The sequence below is a fragment of the Pristis pectinata genome, chromosome 22 (genome assembly GCF_009764475.1).
Source record: "Pristis pectinata isolate sPriPec2 chromosome 22, sPriPec2.1.pri, whole genome shotgun sequence".
NCBI lineage: Eukaryota > Metazoa > Chordata > Chondrichthyes > Rhinopristiformes > Pristidae > Pristis > Pristis pectinata.
In genome coordinates this window covers 13,526,820-13,548,952 of record NC_067426.1, presented here as the reverse complement: position 1 = coordinate 13,548,952, position 22,133 = coordinate 13,526,820, and the positions used below count along the sequence as shown (strand labels likewise).

The 22,133-nt window shown below is 43.3% G+C and overlaps 1 protein-coding gene across 1 annotated transcript; it reads left to right on the top strand.

The window, feature by feature from the left end:
- Positions 1 to 276: 276 nt before the first annotated feature.
- paqr7b (progestin and adipoQ receptor family member VII, b) lies at positions 277 to 20,559 on the top strand. Its single transcript, XM_052036559.1, has 3 exons — positions 277 to 429; positions 594 to 783; positions 17,191 to 20,559. The coding sequence occupies exon 3, from the start codon at positions 17,223 to 17,225 to the stop codon at positions 18,279 to 18,281; it is 1,059 nt and encodes a 352-aa protein (XP_051892519.1). The 5' UTR covers positions 277 to 429; positions 594 to 783; positions 17,191 to 17,222; the 3' UTR covers positions 18,282 to 20,559.
- Positions 20,560 to 22,133: the final 1,574 nt, after the last annotated feature.

The window sequence follows — 22,133 nt, the reverse complement described above, 5'->3', positions numbered from 1 at the left end:
GTTAATAAGAGATCTGCAATTTCCTGCCATGGAGATTCTTCATTTAAAACAGGAAAGAAAACATTGGTTCAAAGCCCCACCCCTGGATTCACCATGGACTTTTTCTCCTTTCTTGTTTTGTAACACGGTGAAAACCACGTGGTACAAAGACCGGGCGGAGCCTCCCACTCAACCCCGAATTTGCGGCGCATGCTGATTGGCGGGGTGGCACAAGAGCCCGATTTGCGATTGGCCGCGGCGAGTGGTTGATTGACAACCTGACGGGTTGATTGACAGGCTGCCGCCGGGACTCGGAACGTGGTGTGTCGGATCGGTGGTGCCAAGCGGAGAAACAGCTAGCGATCCGCACCGGCCGGAGAGGAGTTTCTCCACTCGTGTGCCGGTCACGCCCTGAACAGTATAAGCAGCATTCAGGAATTAAAAACAATAGTTAAGAAAGATACTTGCTATTTATAATCCCTATTCAAAAGTTTAAATCTAAAGTGTTGCCTATTTTAAATGCCTTTTTTTGTAGAGGAATATTACTAACTATTACATGATTGCATCTGTAGCTCTCGCGTCTGTCCTTAACTGGTTTCTTTCGGAAAATGCAGGTGGATGTATTTCGAATATCACCGGGGCGACTTTGGGTACGGGCGACGTTCAACCCCCAACTCTGCCAAGATCGGGCTCCCAAGACATCGATGTGTGTCTGGCTGGGCAAGTGATGCCGATTAATTGCTGCCAATTGGCTGTCGGAAGGGAGCGACAAATTGTGAAAGAACCGTTTTCTTCGACTAAACTGTGAGTATCTCTCATCGGAGGGCTGCATGTCGGAGGTTCCGGTGTCAGTCCTTTTACACTGATCTGGAATCTCCAGAATCATTCCAAGCTTAATTTCCAGTGCTGTCTCTAAAGAAAACGAGTGTGTTTTTCCCCCATTTTCTTGACATACAAAATGCATTGGACTGGGTTGGGCCCTTGGAAACGCGTGATTAACCGATGGAGCTGCAATAGGGCCAGAATTCAAAGATGAGAAAAGGTCTTGTATTTTTTGTTTTCACCAGCTCGTTTTCCAAGGCGCTTCGCAGCCACAGATGGCCTTTTTGAAGCGGGGTCACTTTTAAGTCGAGAGAGAGAGTACTTTTTTTCGGTAGGAGAAATAGGGAGGTCGCTTACTACTTCTGGGAAGTGCGAGTCAGCAGAGGGATCTTGGGGCGGAATAGTAACGGCTGCTGGCTGAGAGCCGCAGGCGCCTGGTCTGTGTGGAGGATGCATATTCTCACTGCTTCCTCCGGGCGCTCCTGTTTCCTCTTGCATCTCAAAGACGTGCAGATTGGAAGGTTAACTGCCTGCTGTTAATTAGTGTGGCTAAATGGTGGGAAGCCTTTGGGTGCGTGCAAATGAATAAATACCTTGAATGAAGGGGTGGGATTACTTTGAGAGGCACTCGATTGGCCAAATAGCCTCCCTCCCCGTGGCGAGGAATATGAAGATTTTATAAGAATAAAAATTCACTAAGATTTATTTCTAGAGAGAGAGAATTGGAGAATTAGGGAGCTGTGCTCGATTTGCATTAAACTTTGGTTAGATTGCAGTACACACATAGAAAGGCAATAGAGGCACCAGAGAGGGTGCAGAGAAGGGTGGTAATAGAAATGTGAGAGCATACGCGCCAGAAAAAGGAGAGAGTGCGACCTCTTGAAAAAAGAAGGCTGAGGGGAGACCTCAGAGGTGAATATGATGAAAGGTTTTGCATGGATGGGGAGTATAACCCATCAGTCCTCAGCTCAAAAAATCAAGTAGGGAATTCAGAAGAACTGTCTTTACCCAGTGTTGTGAGGGTGCGGAACTCAAAAGGTGTTCCACATCCTTCAACCACAAGGTGTAGTTGAAGCAAGCAATTTAGCTGCATTTAAAAGGAGGTTAACTGAGCATATGAGGGAGAAGGGAATAGAAGGTTATATTCATAAGAGACAAAAACAGGCCATTTGGCAATATTATTCTCCAATCAAGTCTCTTGTCGTCATTCCTCAAATCTTTCAGTAGAACCATTTATTCGTTTTTGCCTCCTTTTAACTACAAATGTACTATGTGCTTCAACCATTCCCTGTGGTCATGAGTTCCACATTCTTACCATTCCTTCGATAATGAACTTTCTTTTGAATTCTCTACTGAATTTCTTGGTGACTGCAGTAAAACTCCAATCGTCCAGCACACTAGGGACAGTGGTGATGCCGGACTAGTTGATTTTTTTTTTAATTATTCAAAATATTTGCCTTTTAAATTGAGAAAAGTGCTGTGGTGATTAGATTCCAGTTCTTTCAGTTTCACTGGCAGTAGAGTGCTGCAATTTAGAGCTGCTGCCTCACGGCTCCAGAGACCCAGGTTCGATCCTGACCTCTGGTGCCGTCTATGTGGAGCTTGCACTTTCTCCCTGTGACCGTGTGAGCTTCCCCCGGGTGCTCAGTTTCTTAAAAACTTTATACAGCATGGTAACAGGCCCTACCGGACCAGTGAGTCCGTGCTGCCCATCTTAAATCTATGTTAACCCACCCATATGTCTTTGGAATGTGGGAGGAAACCAGAGGAAACTCACGCAGACACAGGGAGAATGTGCAAACTCCACACAGATGGCGACGGGAATTGAAACCTGATCGCTGATGCTGTAATAGCGTCACGCTAACTGCTACGCTACCACACCACGTCCCAAAGATGTGTGGGTTGGAAGGTTAGTGGCTGTAAATTCCCCCTGGAGTGTGGGGGAGTGGTAGAATCGGGGAATTGGTGGGATTGTGGGGAGAATAAAATGGATCAGTGTAAGATTAGTGATTGATAGTCCATGTTGAATCAGTGAGCTAGGGGCCTTCACTCCTGTCGATAACCCAACACACTTATAATTCACTTTTGTTTTAAGATATTACGCAGTGATGTAATAAATTTCCCTGTGAACCAGGTGAGTTTGGGAACAGGGTCCTGGTTAGTTTAAGAGGAGAATGGAAATGGGGCCCCGGTGAAGTGAAAGGGAACACCAGAACGGGGACCCAGTGAGCTTAAAGGGAGCACAGGAGCTGGGGTCAGGGTGACTTCAAAGGGAGTGCAGGAACTGGGCCCTGGTGAGTTCTAAGGGAGTATGGGAAACAGAACTGTTAAGACAGATGCCAAACCATTGGGATTTCCAAACAATGAGATAGCAAATTATCAGTTTTACTGTATCTTGTATTGATGGACTTTCATTATGGTCTTCCCCAAAGGAGGAAATGTTCTCTGTGCATTATTTCAGAACCACTCTTCACTTTCAACACCTGACTTAGGTGGCTAAACAACTGTCTCTTCTTGCATAGAAAAGAAACCCAGTCAGTTCCATCTGTGCCTTTCTGGTTTCGCTGTTTCTGTATTCTTTCTATAAGATGATGACTAGAACAGTACACAGAACTCTTCAGTGTGGCCCACTCAAGGTTCAGTACATGTTTTGCATACCTTATCTACTTTTCAGTTCATGTAGGGGGGAAAAAAGCAGTGCTTGGTTTGCTTCTATACAGCTGAGCTAACCTGTGGTGCAGCCTTCAGTGTTTGACGTTAAGTACTCCAAGATCCCTTTGTTCCCCTCTCCATTCACACCTGCAGGCTTCAAGTTATAAATAACCTCTTAGTTCTTTTAAAATGTCTTCCCTTGCATTTGCCTTTGTTGAACCTTGGAAATTATTTGTCCATTCTGTCAGTTTATCAATGTCTTGTACTTCGTTGCAGTTCCCCCTGCTCCCCAACTTGCACTTGCACACACTTATATATACGCACATACTCACTCTCTTCTCAACCACACCCACCCACAACTTTAGAAACTGTGTTCTTGACTTCAGAGTTTAAATCATCTGTGTAAATTGTGAACAGCACTGATTGTTGTGGAACACCATCTTTCACTGTGGATGACTACCTTTTACAGCCATTCTCCTCTGCTTTCTCTCTCAGAGCAGTTACTATAGCAATCCATTCTGCTTTTTTTCCTCTGACATCATTCTCTGATATTTGTTAATCTACTTTGGGGTACCTTAAGGAAGGTTTCAGAAGTCTACATAAATTACATCAACTTCATTACCATTGTGTGCTCTCTGTAAGCTCTTCAAAAATTAAGTAAAGCTGGTCAAGCAAGGTATTTCCCCTTTAAAATCTGTGCTGACCCTTCATACAATGCCTTTTGTTTTCTGGATGTTCTTCCCTCCTTGAGTGAAAGAATCCATTATTTTTCCCACCATCAGTTTTTAAGATGACTGCTCTGTGATGTCCTGGGCCTCTCTTCCATCCATCCATCTTATTATAGGTATTACTGAAGCTATCCATCAGTTCTCTGGCACAACACCCTTTTTCTAATGATTTATTACATTTAAACAAGGAAAGGCAGCAAGAGGAGGCTTGAGTGGAGGATAAGTAGCGGATTGAGCTGGTTGAGTGGAGTGACCTATTTCTGTGCCATATATCCTGTGCACAGTCGGCTCAACAACAGAAAGAAGGGCTAAATCTAGATAACCTTTTGGTGATATTGGTGAGGGCTAAATATTGACCCCAGAACACTGAGGGAAAACTCCCTTTCACTTTGTAAATAGTGGCATTGAACCTTGAGGTTGTACTGGGAGGAATAATGTGAGGATGAGAATTTTTAAATGGGTATTGGTGGATTTTGTTGGCATGAATACTGGTGGTAGAACAGTTGGTTTCTGCAGTGGAACTGGAGGAGGACAGTGCATTTTTTTTTCCCAGAAAGTGGAAAGTTTGCAAAGGAATGGCATATGGAATTTAACTCAGTCAAGTGCAAAGTGAGGCATTTTGGGAAGTTAAACCAGGGCAGAACTTGCATAGTAAATGACAGGGCCCTGGTGGGTGTTGTAGAACAGAGAGACCTAGGTTACAAGTGCAGAGTTTCCTGAAAGTGGCGACGCAGGCAGACAAAGTGGTGAAGTAGATGTATGACATGCATGCCTTCATCAGATGGGGCATTGAGTACAGGAGTTGGGATGTCACGTTGCAGCTCTACAGGATGCCGGTGAGGCCACACCTGGAATATTGTGTACAATTCTGGTTGCCATACTATAGGAAGAAAGTGATTAAGCTAGAGAGGGTATGGAAAAGATTCGGAAGGATGTTGTCAAGACTGGAGGGCTTGAGTTAAGAGGAGACACTGGATAGGGTGGGACTGCTTTCCCAGGAGAGAAGAAGGATGAAGGGTGACTTAAGAGCTTTATAAAATCATGAGGGTGGTCGTAAGATGGATGGTCATCTGTCGTTTTACCAGGGTAAGGGAACTAAAACTAGAGGGTGCAGGTTTAGGGTGAGATGGGAAAGGTTTAAAGGGAACCTGAGAGGCAAGTTTTTCACCCAGAGGATGGTGGGTATATGGAATGAGCTGCCAGAGGAGGTGGTAGAGGCAGATACAATGACAAATTTTAAAAGACACTTGGACAGGTACATGGATAGGAAAGGTGTAGAGGCACATGGGTCAAATGCAGGCAGATGCGACTAGCTCAGGAAGACATCTTGGTTGGCATGGATGAATTGGGCTGAAGGTCTGTTTCCGTGCTGTATAGCCCTACGACTCTTTAGCTGGGTTATTCTAAGTTGAATTCCCTTCATTATCTATACTTAATGAATGTGGTTTCCCTTTTAAGAAGTGGGTGGATGACTCAAGAGGTTTGGAATTCCCTTTATTCCTTCTGCCTCTTTTGGAATTTATTGGCTTTACATTTGAGGTACTTAATTTAAATCTCAGTCTGTCGAAGCTGTTGCTCTTTAAACCTGAAAGTTGAGGAAAGGCAATCTCCCCAGGTTTGCACTTGACCCTTCGAAGGACAACCCAATTAAGATTAAGATCTTTATTAGTCACATGTACATCGAAACATGCAGTGAAATGCATCTTTTGCGTAGAGTGTTCTGGGGGCAGCCCGCAAGTGTCGCCACGCTTCCGGTGCCAACGTAGCATGCCCACAACTTCCTAACCTGTACGTCTTTGGAATGTGGGAGGAAACCGGAGCACCCGGAGGAAACCCACATGTTCATGGGGAGAACGTACAAACTCCTTACAGACAGCGGCTGGGATTGAACCCGGGTCACTGGCGCTGTAATAGCGTTACGCTAACCGCTACACTGCTTCACTTTCCTGAGATTTACCTTTAAACTTTAAAATTGTTTCCATTTGAATATTTATTCAACTTCCTTTTAAACTTGCTTTCACCAGATTTTCAGGCTGTGCATGCTGAATTGTTGCATCCCTTTGCATTTTCTTAAATCAAATAAAGTCTCTCCATCTTTCTTTTAACCAATGATCTGATTGCGACTTGATACTGTTTCTTTTTCTTTTCTCTCAATTTTTCAACATCTCCATTAACTGTCACCTCAGCATTTTCAATTTTAAAGAGAACAATCCCAGTTCTTTTGTTTCTTCACATAAATGAAGACCCTCATCCTGGGTTTGCTGCATTAGACATATTGGAGTTTTTGTGGATTATTGATCTCATTTGTGATGGTTTATAGACAAAACAACTGGTAGCTCTGCATCTGCTGACCAACGAGTGATAAGAAACTGATTAGGAAATTTTAACAGAATCTTATCACTTATTACAAGGGGAACTGAAGGAAAAAGTAAGCAGTTTATTTATATAGGATCTTGGTGACATCACATCTGGAGTGCTGTGTATAGTATTAGTCTTAAAGATGTTAATCAGCAAAGAAAGTTTCCTGGATTAATGGCTGGTTGTCTTAGGAGGAAAGGCTGGGACGTGCTAGGCATGTATTCATTGAGATTTAGAAGAATAAAACATGTAAGTTCCTTGGGACTTGGTAGGATGGATGTGGAGAGGATGTATCCTCTTGGAGAATCTAGTACTGGGGTCACTTTAAAAATAAGGGTTCATGCATTTAAAACAGAAGCAAATATTTTTCTGAGGATCTTGAATTTTAGCAACTCTTTTCCTTAAAGGGTGATGGAAGCAGAGACTTTCAATCTTTTTTAGGACAGAGTTAGTTAGCTGCTTGATAAAGGAATAAAAAGTTATTGGGGATTGACTGACGTATGGAGTTCGGGACAATCAGTCAGCGATGATCTTATTAAATGGTGGAGCAGGCTTAAGGGTCCAAGTGACCTACTTCTCCATGGCACGGTCGTGTAGCAGTTAGTGTAACACTTTACAGTGCCAGCAACCCAGGTTCAGTTCTGGCCACTGTCTGTAAGGAGTTTGTATGTTCTCTCTGTGGGTTTGCTCCGGGTGCTCTGGTTTCCTCCCACGTTCCAAAGACGTACGGGTTAGGAAGTTGTGGGCATGCTATGTTGGCGCCGGAAGTGTGGTGACACTTGCGGGCTGCCCCCAGAACACTCTATGCAAAAGATGCATTTCACTGTGTGTTTTGATGTACATGTGACTAATAAAGATATCTTATCCTAATTTGTATCTTCATATCTTTTTACAGAATGACAAATTCCTGTGTACTTAAGCTCTACATAACTCACTGATATCATCAATGTGACCTTTCCCTACTGCATATTTATTCAGTTTCTTGTATACATACAATATAAATGTTGCAGTCATACTTATCTCAGTGCTAAAACATTGCTTGGGAGGGGCTGATATCCCTTTTAAGATGGAGACTCCCTCCTGCTCCTTTGAGAGGGTATTGGGGGTGGGGAGCTTGTGTCATTGTTATAGAACAGGGGGGAAGCAGTCCCTTCGGTGTTGTAAATCTGCTTGAAGTTCCATTATTTATGTTCACGCATTAAAGTGTCTGACTTCAACCATCTTGTGTTAGCACTTCTGGATCCTCTTACATATGATATTATAGGATACCTATAACCTTCACTGACTTTTTGCTTAACATAATTCATAAAATTATTCTTCCCACTGAAAGATTTGATACTTTTTGGTTATTGTATTTAACAGTGGATGAGCTGTGGGCGCGCTATGTTGGCGCCAGAAGAGTGGCGACACTTGCGGGCTGCCCCCAGCACGTTCTCAGTAACGCAAAAAGGTGCATTTCATTGTGTTTCAATGTACATGTGACTAATAAATAAATATCTTGTATGAACAGGATTTGGAGGTTTTGTGACTATTTAGGAACTTTCCAGTTTTTCTTCTCAATGTTACACTGGATGTTGGTTGAAATGGTAGTGTGTCATTTTCTGAAAATCTCACAAGAGGTGACCTACAACAGATTCAGCTTTAAGTGTGTGTGAGCACCAGGACACTCCTCTTGCTCTTTCAGAGGGGATAAGCTGGACATGTAATCACCTGAGGTAACCCATCCCAGATTCTTTTCCCCCACCTGTCTTTATTCCATCACACATCTCCCTTTCTTCCCTTCCCTCCCCCACCCTCACCCTACCCCAACTCCCACCATACCCCCACTCCCACCTCAGTTCTTTCTTAGTCTCAGCACAAGGGTCATTGTTTAGAAGATCACTTTCCATAATCTATAGGTAGGAGGAGGGAAAGAGATGTTCAGTCTTTTTTTTCTTGGAGTGGTATCTGATAATAATCACTTCTTGATTGTTTGGTGTTACTCTGGAAGTTCAGTCGGACATTGCCAGGTCTTACACGGATGTGAGTTGACATTGTTCTTCAAGCAGTGGTGCTTTTTTGGCATTGCAAGGGAACATGGGCTACATTTCTTGGAGAGGGTTCATGACTGGAAAGTCCTGGGACAACCAGGTCTTCCTGGTGCAGTGCTGGACTGGACCCTTGTCAGGTGAGCCCCTCCACCTCCAAAATCTGATTGAAGGAGCAGGACTCTGGCTTTTTCTCTGAGGAACAAGATTCCAGTTCTTTCCTTCCCTCCTTCCCTTTCTCCCCCCGCCCCCAACAGCACTCCTCCTAATTAATGGGTTCACATATAGTCATAGAATGACGCAGAATTTAATGCATATAAACAGATCATTCTGGTGTATTCATATTCAACGTAACCCACTGACATCATCAATGTGACCTTTCTCTCCTGCATATTTATTCAGCTTCTCCTTGCATACATACAATTTAAATGTTGCTGTAATACTTATCTCAGTGGCAAAGCATTAATTGGGAGGAGTTGATAGCCCTTTTAAGATCGAGCCTCCCTCGTGCTCCAACAAGCATCTGCCCCTTGCCCTGGAAAAGGATTTTGGGCTGATAATTGACGGGGGGTGGGGGGGGGCGGTGCATTGTTGCAGGTAGCTCAGGTCATTGTTAAAGGACAGGAGGAGCAGCCCTGTCACGAGTGACGAATCCAGGATGGCCTTTGTAAATCTGCTTGAAGGTTGTGTTACTTGTGTTCACAGATTGCAGTATCTGACTTTTGAACTTGGAGGAGTGTATAAAATCATGAGAGGCATAGATAGGGTGAATGCACACGGTCTTTTTCCCAGCAGAAGGGAATCAAAAACTAGAGGGCATAGGTTTAATGTGAGGGGGGCGGGGTGTAAGTTTTAAAAGGGACCCCAGGGGCAACTTCATGCAGAGGGTGGTGGGTATGTGGAACAAGCTGCCAGAGGAAGTCATTGAGACAGGTACAATTACAAGATTTAAAAGATGTTCGGACAGGTTCCTGGATAGGAATGTTTTGAAGAAATATGGGCCATACGTGGGCAAATGGGGCTAGCTTAGATGGGTATATTGGTCAGCATAGATGAGTTGGGCTGAAGGGCCTGTTTCTGTGCTGTGTTACTTGATGACTGTGTGCATTTAAACATCCTGTGCTCAGCATTTCTGGATCCTCCTCAGGGTCATTTGTTTGCTGGTCATCCTAGACCCTAACTACTGATCGCCAAAATGTGCAACACCTGTTCACCCACCTCCGAGACCTCGTGGTTTGCAGTGGGAGGCCAGCAACCAAAGTACTCATTGGGTCTCCACTGCAAAGTTCATCTCGGCCAACCTTTTGGCTGTACTGAAGTAATAAATGGTACAGGTTAGGTAAACCCAGGCTGATAGAGCATTAATTTTGGTTTCATCATCAGGTTTATCTCAAAGCAGTGACACTTTCACTCAAATGTGTTAGGCTTCAAGAGCACAGTAGGCTGCACAGGGAATTCAGTGTACAATTTATAAGTGCCTTAAAGGAGCCAGGAATGTTGAAGAAGGATTGCTTCATTAATTAGTGCCTCTGGTTGAAGACACTGCTCCAAGGGGGAAATGAATAAAGAGCAAGCAACTGTAACCAGAGGACACAGTTAAGATGGTTAGTAGAAGGACAAGAGGTGACATTTTATGCAGCCAGCAGTTTAGATTTTGAGTGCATTGCCAGATGAGGTTGTGGATACAGACTCTGTTGTGGCTTTCAATAGAGAACTGGCTGAATATCTGAAGTAAAATTTGCAGGGATTTGGGGAAAGAGAAGGGCAGTAAAGTTAACTGATTCCTCCTGAATGAGCTGTAACTGGGACAATAGACCACGTGGTCTTGGTACAGCATTCTGTAACGGGGTGGTGGGTTTGGCTGGGCATGAAGCAGGAAAATGGTGGTGTTGCAGCTATACACACTATCTGCACGCTGTTAGATTGTTTTACAAACACAGAATTAAATTAGAGGTTTAGTCTTCATTTTAATAAACATAGGAGCAATGAGGGTATGTGGCCTTTGGTAGAAGACAGTTATTTTCATGCTTGTCTGTATACTAAGCACTTGTATGCTGCAAACATGGTCTTGTGACCATGGTAACAAAGATCTTTTTTCCATGATAGACTCTGTATTATGTGCCCTTTACTGGACTGAAACATGATGCAAATACACAACCAGAACATTTAGAAAAAATGTACAAAAGCACAAAAGACCTTGCATTTATATTGTGCTCACAGACAATGAATTACTTGCAAATGCTGATTACTTGTTGGACTTTTTTAAAAAAAACAGAATAAGCTGGATACACTCAGCAGGTCAGGCAGCATCTGTGGAAAGAGAAACAGTTACTGTTTCAACTCTTCAGCCTGATTCTGCACAGATACTGCCTGACTGCCGTGTGTTTCCAGCGTTAATTACAGATTTCCTGCAGGGGTAGTTTTTTTTGATTTTCAAACACCGACTGGGCTTGATGAATTGTAGAAAATCATGGATTTTCCTTCACACTCAGCTCCCTCTCTTCCCAACACCAGCATGAAATGATTCACTTGTTTGATGGAATGTGCAATGGACTGGCAGGTCATCAAGCTGACTGCTTCAGGCATTGCTTTGGTCGACTAGTTGATCTTGCGACTGGTGTGACAGACGAGCTGTATTTTCTGGCGAAAAGGAAATGAGTCAAGGTTCCTGCTTGCACCTATTTCTACTGTATACTATCAGCCTCACTTCCTTTATTCGTTCAAGGGATGTGAGCTGAGCCAGCACTTAATGTCCATCTGTAATCGCCCTTGTGCTGGAATATGATGCTGGGTAGGGAAAGGACTGGCTGAGTGCTCAAGTAGCTCTTCAAATGGAGAGCAGTAAAATGGTTGAAGAATGACTACCTGAATCTGGAAGCAAACTTTACTACCACTCAGAATCCAGAGAAGGGCATGGTAAAGAAAGTAGCTGCCTTTATAACTTTTTTCTAAAACTATTCACCTTGAGGGTGATGTGGTCCCATTATTTGTGGAGACCAACCTTCTTAGGGGTTCCAGCTAAACATGTGTTAGTGTGTGAGTGAAGGAGACAAAGCATAAATTGGTAAATTTAACATGAACTTAATTGCAGCAAACACCAACCTTGGTTAAAGTACAGTTTCTGAATCCCTTTGTGAACACCTCCCTGTCATGTGTCTCTGTGATTACTCTCACATGATATAAATACTTTGATATAAATTGTGTGTGGCCTGGGTGGAGTCCTGTTGCTACTGATTTGGCATTCCCTATCTGCTAAGCACAATCAAATGGCAGAACTGAGTTAAGACAACGCATGCATTTATAGAGTGACCTTAATCTCCCAATCAGCCATCAGGGAACCATGGAAGGTCAGCAAGCAGAGGGGAGAAACAGGGGACAGCAGCTTGGAGGGGTTAGAATATTCATTAGAGTCATCGAGTAATACAGCACGGAAATAGGCCCTTCGGGCGAACTGGTCTGTGCCAACCACAGCATCCTCCCTGCTAGTCCCAGTTGCCTGCGTTTGGCTCAAAACCCTCCAAGCCCCTCCCCTCCATGTACCTATCCAAGAGCCTCTTAAATGTTGCCATTGTACCCACCTTGACCACTTCCTCTGGCAGCTCTTTCCAGGTACTCACTACCCTCCGTGTGAAGAAGTTACCTCTCTGGTCTCTTAAATCTCCCCCCTCTAGTTAGGGACTCCCCAACCCTGGGGAAAAGACTATGACCGTCCACCTTATCCATACCCCTCATGATTTCTGAGGTCACGCCTCATTCTCCTGCACTCCAAGGAATACAGACCCAACCTGGCCAACCTCTCCCTGTAACTCAGGCCCTCTAGTGCAGGCAGCATCCTCATAAATCTCTTCTGCACCCTCTCCAGCCTGACAATGTCTTTCCTATAACAGGGTGACCGAAACTTACATAATACTCCAAGTGCAGCCTCACCAACAACTTCTATAACTGTAACATAATGTCCCTACCCCTAAACTTCATGCCCTGACTGATGAAGGCCAGCATGCTAAACGCCTTCTTCATCACCTTGTCTACTTGCACAGCTACTTTCAGCGAACTGTGCACTTGTACTCCCAGGTCTCTGTTCCACAATATTCGTCAGTGCCCTGCCATTCACTGTTTAAGTCCTACCGTGGTTTGACTGTCCAAAGTGCATCACCTCACACTTATCTAAGCTGAAATCTATTTGCAGTTCCTCAGCCCAACTCCCTAACTGATCAAGATCTCTTTGCAATTCATTGTAAACTGTTTCACTATCAACAAGACCTCCTAATTCTGTATCATCAGCAAACTTGCTAATCGTGCCATGTACATTCATATCCAAATCATTTACATATGTAATGAATAACAGAAGTCCCAGCACTGACCCCTGGGGCATCCCACTAGTCACAGGCCTCCAGTCGGAGAATCAACCTTCAACCATCATCCTTTGCTTCCTATCATCAAGCCAATTCTGAATCCACCTCGCTAGCTCCCCCGAATCCCGTGCGACCTAACCCTCCAGATCAGCCTGCCACGTAGGACCTTGTCAAAGGCCTTACTAAAGTCCATGTAGACAACGGCCACTGCCCTACCTTCATCTATCACCTTGCCTAGCTCTTTGAAAAATTCCAAAAAGTTCATCAGACATGGCGTCCCATGCACAAACCTATGCTTGCTATTCCTGATCAGGCCTTAACTTTCCAAGTGGTGGTAGATCTTGTCCCTCAGAATTCCCTCCAGTAACTTCCCTACAACTGAAGTAAGGCTCATCAGCCTGTAATTCCCTGGCCTGTCCTTGCTGCCCTTCTTGAACAATGAAACAACATTAGCCACCCTCTAGTCTTCTGGAACTGCCCCCAGTGGCTAACAATGAGGTAAATATCTCTACAAGGGCCTCTGATTTCTTTCCTGGCCTTCCATAAGGTCCGGGGGCACACTTGGTCAGGCCCTGGGGATTTGCCCACCTTAATGTGCTTCAAAGCTACAAATACCTCCTTCCTCGTAATAGCCATATGATCCAAGAACACAACTTCTTATTACCTCATTTATCTGGCATCCATGATATTCTCCTTAATGAGCACTGAGGAGAAATTCTCTCCTGGTGTGCTAATACATCGATTTTTGTTACAGAGTTGGCCAGAATTCAGTTGGGATGAGTCTTGCCTCTCATTCAGAGACCAGAAAAGCTACATTTATGCTGGTCTTCCTGAGGCACTGCTGGACTGTCAAGAGTGCTCCCTTTTGGAACAGACATTAATCCAAGGCCACATCTGCAATTTCAAATAAATGTAAAAGATCCAGCGACTGCCATTTTAAAGAAGAACAGGCAAATTACACCTTGATGCTCTGGCCAATATTCAATTCTCAATCAACGTTTCTAAAGTAGCTTATCTGGTCATCATCACACTGCTGCAAGTGTGAAAAATGTGGGAATGAGGATGAGTGGTAGGCATATTTGTGTATAGAAATAACAGTACATACTGATAGGCGTGCCTTGTACTGTACACACAGCCCTCAGGAAACGTGTTAACCTGTTGCACCAGAGACACAGTTGTCCTCCTATTTTGTAATGTACTTTGACTAGTATGTGCCTTTTTCTCGCCCTCCAGAAGATACAGAACTTGGAAAACACCATAGTTTTTATAGCCAGGTTATTTCAATAACTGCAAGTCTACTGATTTACTTAATAGCATTGAGTAAAAATAGTGCAATACTGAAATCCAAGGCGTGTTAATGACCATGATCCTGGACTTTATAATCTGCAAGAACAGTATTTTACCTTAAAGACCAGAGCTTGGTTTCCTGCACTTTTTGTTGTAATAAATGCAGGATTCCACTTGCCTATCTAATTTTCTTCAGTCTTTTTCTTTTCCCCATCCACTTTTCCCGTGCACAACTTTTAAACAAATTGAACCAGTCTGAAAGGCACTCCAGGGACAAAAAGAGAAAAACTTTTCCCTTATTTAATGCTCCAGGTTTGAGCACAGAATGAAATTCCTCCCCTGTTCAGAGGGAAGGAAGTGTATTGGAATTGAGTCCATTAAATGGTCTCCGTTAGTAAATCCTATTACGAAAGAGAGGTGCAAATATATTGTTACGTGACACAAATCATTTTTTTTTCTTTCAATATTGTTGTGCATGTTGCACTTCTCTGGGTAAGATGTCATCCTGTTTGATGTGGAATACACCAACACAGCAAGTATCTACATTTAGTAGAGGTCATTGAAGCAACAGAACACTGCTCCCTTGACCAATGCTGCAGGAACTTTAGTGTTCATAAACCATCATCAACTCCCATAATTGAAAAATAATTATTTGGCTGTGAAGTACTATGAGGTATCTTCCATTTAAATCAACTCTTCTACTAATTCCCATTCTCTAATTTTGGAAAATGAATGAACTCCCTTTGTGCTCCATGTTCAGGAGAGATACAGCACTGGTTTGTGAGTTGTGAGGTTGCATCGAGGTTTCAGGGAATATAAACAGGTTGAGTGAATGGGCAAGTACAGGGCTGTGAATAATGTGGAAAATGTGAGTCTATCCACTCAGTCGAAAAAAAATAGAAACGAGGACTTTTTAATGATGTGGGATTGAAATAATTTGATGTTCAGAGGGATCTGGGTGTCCTTGTGCACAAATCACTAAAAGTTAAGATGGAGGTAGTGCAGACACTTGTGAATGGAAGCAGTATATTGGCCTTTATTGCAAAAGGATTTGAGTACAAGAGTCCTGGTCTCACTACCGAAGGAAGGATGTACTTTGAACAAAGTGTGTTGCAGGTTCCTTGTTCACTCCTGGGGTGGTGGGTTTGTCATCCAAGGAGAGATTAAGCAGATTGGGCCAAAATTTTCTGTAGTTTAGGTGTTTTCATTGAGACATACAAAACTCTTGAAGGGTTGAAGATGCAGATTTGATGTCTGCCCTGGCTGGTATATCTGGAACTGGGCTCACAGTCTGACAATAAGGGGTTGGCCATTCAGGACAAAGATGACAAAAAATTTCTTCATCCAGAGGGTGGTGAATCCTTGGAAATGGGTGGTGAAGGCTTAGTTGCTGAGTATTTTCAAGACTCAATTGGTTTTTAAATAATAAGAGAATTAAGGGATAATGGAGTTGATATAGGAAAGTGACGCTGAGGTAAAAGTTCAGCCATGATCTCAGGCCAAGTGGCCAACCCCTGCTTCTGTTTCTTATGTTAATGTCCCTCTTTGGATCAAGTCCAGACATTATGTAGATTTATTAATCTTAATCAGTTTTCTGCCTGTTGACTGACTTCCAATAGATGTTGCTTTTCCAAATCCTTAAACCTGATTTAGTTTTCTAAAACAAAGGCAGATTTTCTCGTAACTTCATTATAATTGCCTAATAAAATGGTTTCTTTTGTTGTTTAAAAGGATACTGGCAGGGAAGGGTTAATAAGCCATTCTGTGTGAGGGAGGCATATTGTCACTTGCATACTGTGCTGATTCATTCCAAGAAAACTGTTTGGTAACTTGGCCCTAGAATAGCTGTGACCAGCTTGATTGGCTTCATCAGGACCTCTATTTAACCAGACTAAAAAGTGTATGTTAATATTGGCTATTGTACTATTGGCAATTTAAAAAAGATCCTAATAGTGATGCTCCATCTAACATCCCTGCCTTGCCATGAACATTTAACCCTGTATCCTCTGGGAGAAATTTTCTGGGGCTGAGCACCTCACCTAGTGAATTTAAGGTGGGAGTGTTGGTGCTTTAACTAAGTGCCCTATCTGGGACTGGCCAGAGGGAGTTGTAACATTAGAATCCCTCCTACTTAGTGAAACCTTTTGCCTATGCAAAATATCCCGACTGTCTTAAACAACCTGTGGTTTTAAGCCTGGATAATTCGCACCTTGTTTTCACCTGCATCCTAACAGAGAGGGGAGAGAAAGAGACAAAAACAGATATTTGTTGGTAGCTATTTAATATTTTAAGGGATGTTTAATGCCAAGGCCCTAAAAATAGGATGCATATTGTTGACTCTGACAGAACTGTGTTTGGTCTATCATTTGTCCTTAGTCTTCTGATGTGTATCTGTTCTGACTTTGCTTCTGAACATGCAGGAGACCAGCTGAAATAATGCCCAAGTTCATTTAAAGAACTAGCTAGGCTTACTCTAGAGACTTAAGCACAGAAGTGTAGCTGACATTATGTGCAGGGTACAGGCATTCTGCTTCACTAGCAGAAAGTCTTTTGGTTGAGAGTTGAAGGAAATCTCTGGCTGCTCACTTATGGATGTAAAAAAAAATCTCATGAAGAACAGTGAAGTTCTCTTCAATGTCTGGGGCCTGTAGTTAACCCTTCAACAGAATCACTAAAAAGTCTGGTCGTTACTGCTGTTGGTGAGACCTTGTTCTGCTCAAAACTAGGCATAGGCAATAAATGTGGCCCTTAACAGCAATATTCCACGCTATGAATCAGTAACAGAAAAATTGATTGCAGTAGTTTGTACATTATATAGGGACCAAACCTTTAAAGTAGGCCATTGGCGGTGTAGTGCTTTGGGGCATCCCATGTTCATATAAGGCATCTAGTGATACAAGCGTTTTTCCTGGAGCACTTTTTCAGTTCAATGTAAAGTGTTATTCCTTCAATAATCCTTCTTTCTATTTTCTTTTGAATTTACAGATATCAGTGTTTATAAGATCCGCAGTGTTACCATGACGACTGTTGTGATGGAGCAAATCGGTAGACTCTTCATCAACATCCAGCAGATCCGTCAGATCCCGAGCCTAGTGGAGCAGTCCATTCCCAGCCTGCCTTGCACCGTGAAGGATTGGGAGGTGCCGCGGATATTCCGGGAGCCGTACATCCACTCTGGCTACAGGCCTGTGGAGCAGAACTGGCGGTACTACTTCTTTACCTTGTTCCTGCGGCACAATGAGTCCGTCAACGTTTGGTCCCATCTCTTTGCTGCGCTGATCATCCTCCTAAAACTGCAGGAGTTCTCCCAGACGGTGGACTTCTGGTCAGACCAGCACGCATTGCCACTGTTGATCCTCCTGCTGTCTGCCTTCAACTATTTAACCTGCAGCTTCCTTGCCCACCTTCTGCACGCTCGCTCGGAATTTGCCCATTACTCCTTTTTCTTCATGGACTATGTTGGTGTGGCAGTCTATCAGTATGGGAGTGCTTTGGTCCACTATTACTACTCCATTGAAGAGGAATGGTACCACATCATCAAAACATTCTACCTCCCCGTGGCTACCCTGTTGGCTTGGATGTCCTGTGTAGGATGCTGCTATGCAAAATCCAACGCCAAGGTACTGCACCCTTGGTCACGCAAACTCTACCAGATAGTCCCAGCTGGGCTGGCCTACATGCTGGACATTAGTCCTGTGGTTCACCGGATATACAGCTGCAATTCCTTCAGTTGTACTGACTCTTCCATTTGGTACCATGAATGCCAGATCATCTTCTTCCTCATAAGTGCTCATTTCTTCTCTTGCCCTCACCCAGAGAAGTGGCTCCCAGGAAAGTGCGACATCTTCCTACAGGGGCATCAGATTTTCCACATCTTCATGGTCCTCTGCACCCTGGCCCAATTGGAAGCTATCCATTTGGATTATAAACATAGGCAGCATTTCTATCAGATTTGGCACAGCGACTCCACCTGGTCTGTGCTGGTCTGTTTTGCATTGATCATTTCCTCCAGCATTATCACAGCGGCTTACATGAGGCACCTCATCAAAATCAAACTTGGTCTCAAGGAGAAATGAAGACTGGTGCTTCTCAATCCAATATCTTACTTGTCTTGAGTATACCATCTATTGGGGAGTGGGAGAAGGGTAGGGAAAAGCTATCCCTGTTTTCCAGCTAGCGGTGGACACTGCCTGGGAGTTCTATTCTTGGATTGAACTTGATAGTGATTTCGGTTTTCAAATGAGACTGGCAGCGATTTTGGCAAGCATCAAGGACGTACAAGGAATTGTCAACATAATGCTGAATGCCTTGTATCTTTGCATAACACCTAAATTGTTCAATTAGAACTGGTTCAAGCCGAGCAGGCCAAATGTGGTTATGACCCACCGCAGAGTAGAGTTTGGGAATGAGTGTCTGTTAGCCTTGGGTATTTTTCTCCTTCCCAGTACTGATGAAGGGTGTTTGATTAGAAGCTTTGGCTGACCTGCTGAGTGTTTCCAGCATTTTATTTTGTCTCAGTTTGCTGGTGCTCAAACCATCTGTCATGGGCCATTTATCCCACTACAGCTGTCAACCGAGGTTGTCCATTTAATTTACCCAAATCCACTTATCCCACTCATCTCAATTATGTTCATAATATCCAAAGATTGCATTTCTGTGGTTTGGAGTTGATTGGCGCTAAACTTTTGCGTTGGCTGATGCTGACTACGTCATTGATCTAAAGTGCGTCAAAAGCCAACAATTGGGTGTGCAAGGATATGACTTATAGCAGTGATACAGAGCTGTGGCCGATGTGGAGATAATAATTGCTGTCCACCTTTTTAAATGGAGTACAGCAGTGAAGCTGCCCTGAGAGAATTAATGCATCACATCTCCCGGACCAAAATACTTTCGAGTATCAGTTCCATTCCAGATTTTCCTATTCAATCTCTGATCAACTGAATAGCATTTGGCTATTTTCTATATATTTCCTTATGACACAGAAGGAAGCTATTCAGTTCATCAAGTCTATGTTGGCTCTGAGTAATCCCATTCACCACTGATTTTTTTTTCTAACCTATCCTCTTGTGTTCCCTTCAGCTTCCCCCCAGATTTTATCATGTACCTTACACACCAGGAGCAATTTACCGGTTAACCTTCCAACCCACGTGTTTCTCGGGATGTGGGAGGAATCCGGAGGAAATCCACCTAGTCGCAGGGAGAATGTGCAAACTCCACACATGGTTCTCAGCTGAATTGTCAGTCATCATGAGACTGCAAGCTTGATTTGGCTCATCTTGGCTGTCCGTGTATTCGTTAAGGACGGAAGGAACTGTAAATGTCAGGACTGGACATCTTAAAGACCTCCGCTGCTCTGTAAATAGTGCCATAGGATATCTTACATCCACCTGAGCAAACGGTATTGATCATCAGATAGCCCTGACCCTATCCACCACCTTGTTCTGACATAGTTGGTGCCCATCCCTGCTGAACGTTACATATCGGTGTTCCTGATGGTTGACTCTTGTAACTTCCTGTGGTTTCACTGCCCAAAGCTGTCCAAAAGTGAAAGAACATTTTACATCTGTAATGTTGTCTTCATCAAATTTAAATTGATTTCTGGAAAATTGTATATTTTCCTAACGTGCCAGGGTTAAATGCTCGTGTAATCTTGGTCATTTGGTGTTCTGCCTCTTGCCAAGTCTGAACAGTGCCAGAATCCTGCTCCATATACAGCAATGACTGTTAAATTGCTGCTTCTAAAAGAACACGTGTGGTCCATGAGGGAAAGATAAGTGGATTTGTAAATGGTTGTAAAGTACCAAAAATGGAAGCTTTTGTACGTGTGCTTTAGTGATGTGGGTTGAGAGAAGTCAATCTGCTTTTCTTGAAATAAATGTCATTAAATCCTTTACACCCACCTGAGTTTACACCACATCCAGAAGATGTGTATCCTGGGGTATCATTCTAAGTATTTTTGAAGTAATAGGACTCATGATTTCTTGGCTGAAACAAGAGTGCGTCCCAATAAGCCATGAAGGACAGGAGCAGCCCACAAGCAGACGGTGAAGTAGTCAGAAATGTCTTGCTGGATACAGTGTGTATATTGTTCACTTGAGGTCATTGTTCACGAGGAGTGAGAAGTTATGGCTGGAAATATTCCCTATTGTTTTCTTCTTTATTGCACTGTTTTGCAGTGATCCCACTATGATGTTAGAAAATAAAATGAGCTGTGTGATGCCATCCATTCTCAGCTGATGGGGTGATGGGGTAAAACTGGGGGTTGGAGTGGACTGAGCCGGCACTATATGTGGAGCAAGACTTTTATCCTTTCAACATGTGTGTGTACACAGAAATAAAATTGTATCTAATGTTTACAAATCTTTTGTGAAGGTTTCCTGTGCTTCATTGAATGTTCATTACAACAACTAATGTTGTTTCAGAAACACCAGTGACTTCCTATGTGTTTTTTTGATCTCGAGTTTGGAGATCTGCTCGTACCAACAGTGCATGCAGTTGTCCACAAATTATTGGCCGTTGTATCTGTTGGGTGACACCAAGACAACCACTGACCCAAAGTCATGCTGTTCAGACCTGGCCTGGGATCCTTGGGGTTGGCTATGCAGGTCAGAAAAATTATGCAAGGAAACAAGATGTTCTGGACTGGTATATGGGGCAGAACATTTCCCATTTAAATTGGAGCAGCATTTCCCTTGGGAAGTGTTGGCCCTGGCCTTAATCTAGTCAGCTAAATTTTATAATAATACCACAGACAGCTTGGTGTTACAGCAGACCATTTTATTATAACATGGATATCATACTGTGGTGTCAAAAATATATTTTTAAAAAAGGCAGCTGATGTTTCTCATACTACTGATTTCCTTGTTTTCAGAGCATTATTTATATGTAGAAGCCTCTCCTAACAATTGGTTCTCCAATCACCCAGAATAAAAAGGGAGGGGGTGGAGCACTACTGCTTCTCCCCCTCCCCCTACCACCTTATTCTGGCTTCTGCCCTCTTCCTTTCCAGTCCTGATGAAGGGTCTCGACCCAAAACATCGACTGTTTATTTCCCTTCATAGATGCTGCCTGACCTGCTGAGTTCCTCCAGCATTTTGTGTTTCTCCTCTCTTTAGTTCAAGTTAAAGTTTATTGTCAGGGGCAGACATACACAGGGTATAAACGCCATGAAAATTAGCTTTTTGCAGCACAGTACATTAGACATAAATTACATAAACTTAAACTAACATAAATTATACATGACAGACAAAAATAACATAATGACATTAGAGCAAGTTGAGGGAAATATAGTCCAAGGTAGAATTGGGATTTTTCAGGTCAGTTCAAGAACTCGCAGTGAGGAAGAAGCTGTTGTTGAAGTGTTAGTCTTCAGGCTTCTAATGGCAGTCATGAGGACCAAAGGATCCTGAGTCCTCTGTGTTAACACTTGGAATAGACATTTTAACCTCATACAGTACCTTCCCTGGGGATTAGCATTGCTAGCACTTGGAGAGATAGAACAACCAGATGTGCACAGACCTGTCGGACAAAGCACAAGGAAGGTGAGTGAAAGCAATAAGAATTGACTGTGTAAGACCAATGGTGGATCTTCAGCTGGAGTGTGAAGTTTATATAGTAGATCTATGCTCAGAATATAGTTGCCTTGTTGTTATACCCTACTACCCTAACCCACGATATACACTTTGCTCAATAATTCCCTGCTGCATAGATGGATTAATGGAAATAATGGGTGAGAATTAGCCAGTCGTACCCCATTAGAACTGGAACTTCTGGCTGCTGCAATATGAATACCTTTAAAATCCTGTTTTACAACCCTGTGAAGGGTGGAACAGTAAATGACAGAAGTGGACAAACCTGCCGCAGAACAGGATTCCAGGAGGTAGAGTCATAGAGTAGTACAGGCCCATCTAGTCCATGATGACCTGATC

What these genes read in the sequence shown, in the direction of transcription:
- paqr7b (XM_052036559.1), top strand. Translation starts at nt 17,223, where the DNA reads ATGACGACTGTTGTGATGGAGCAAATCGGTAGACTCTTCATCAACATC.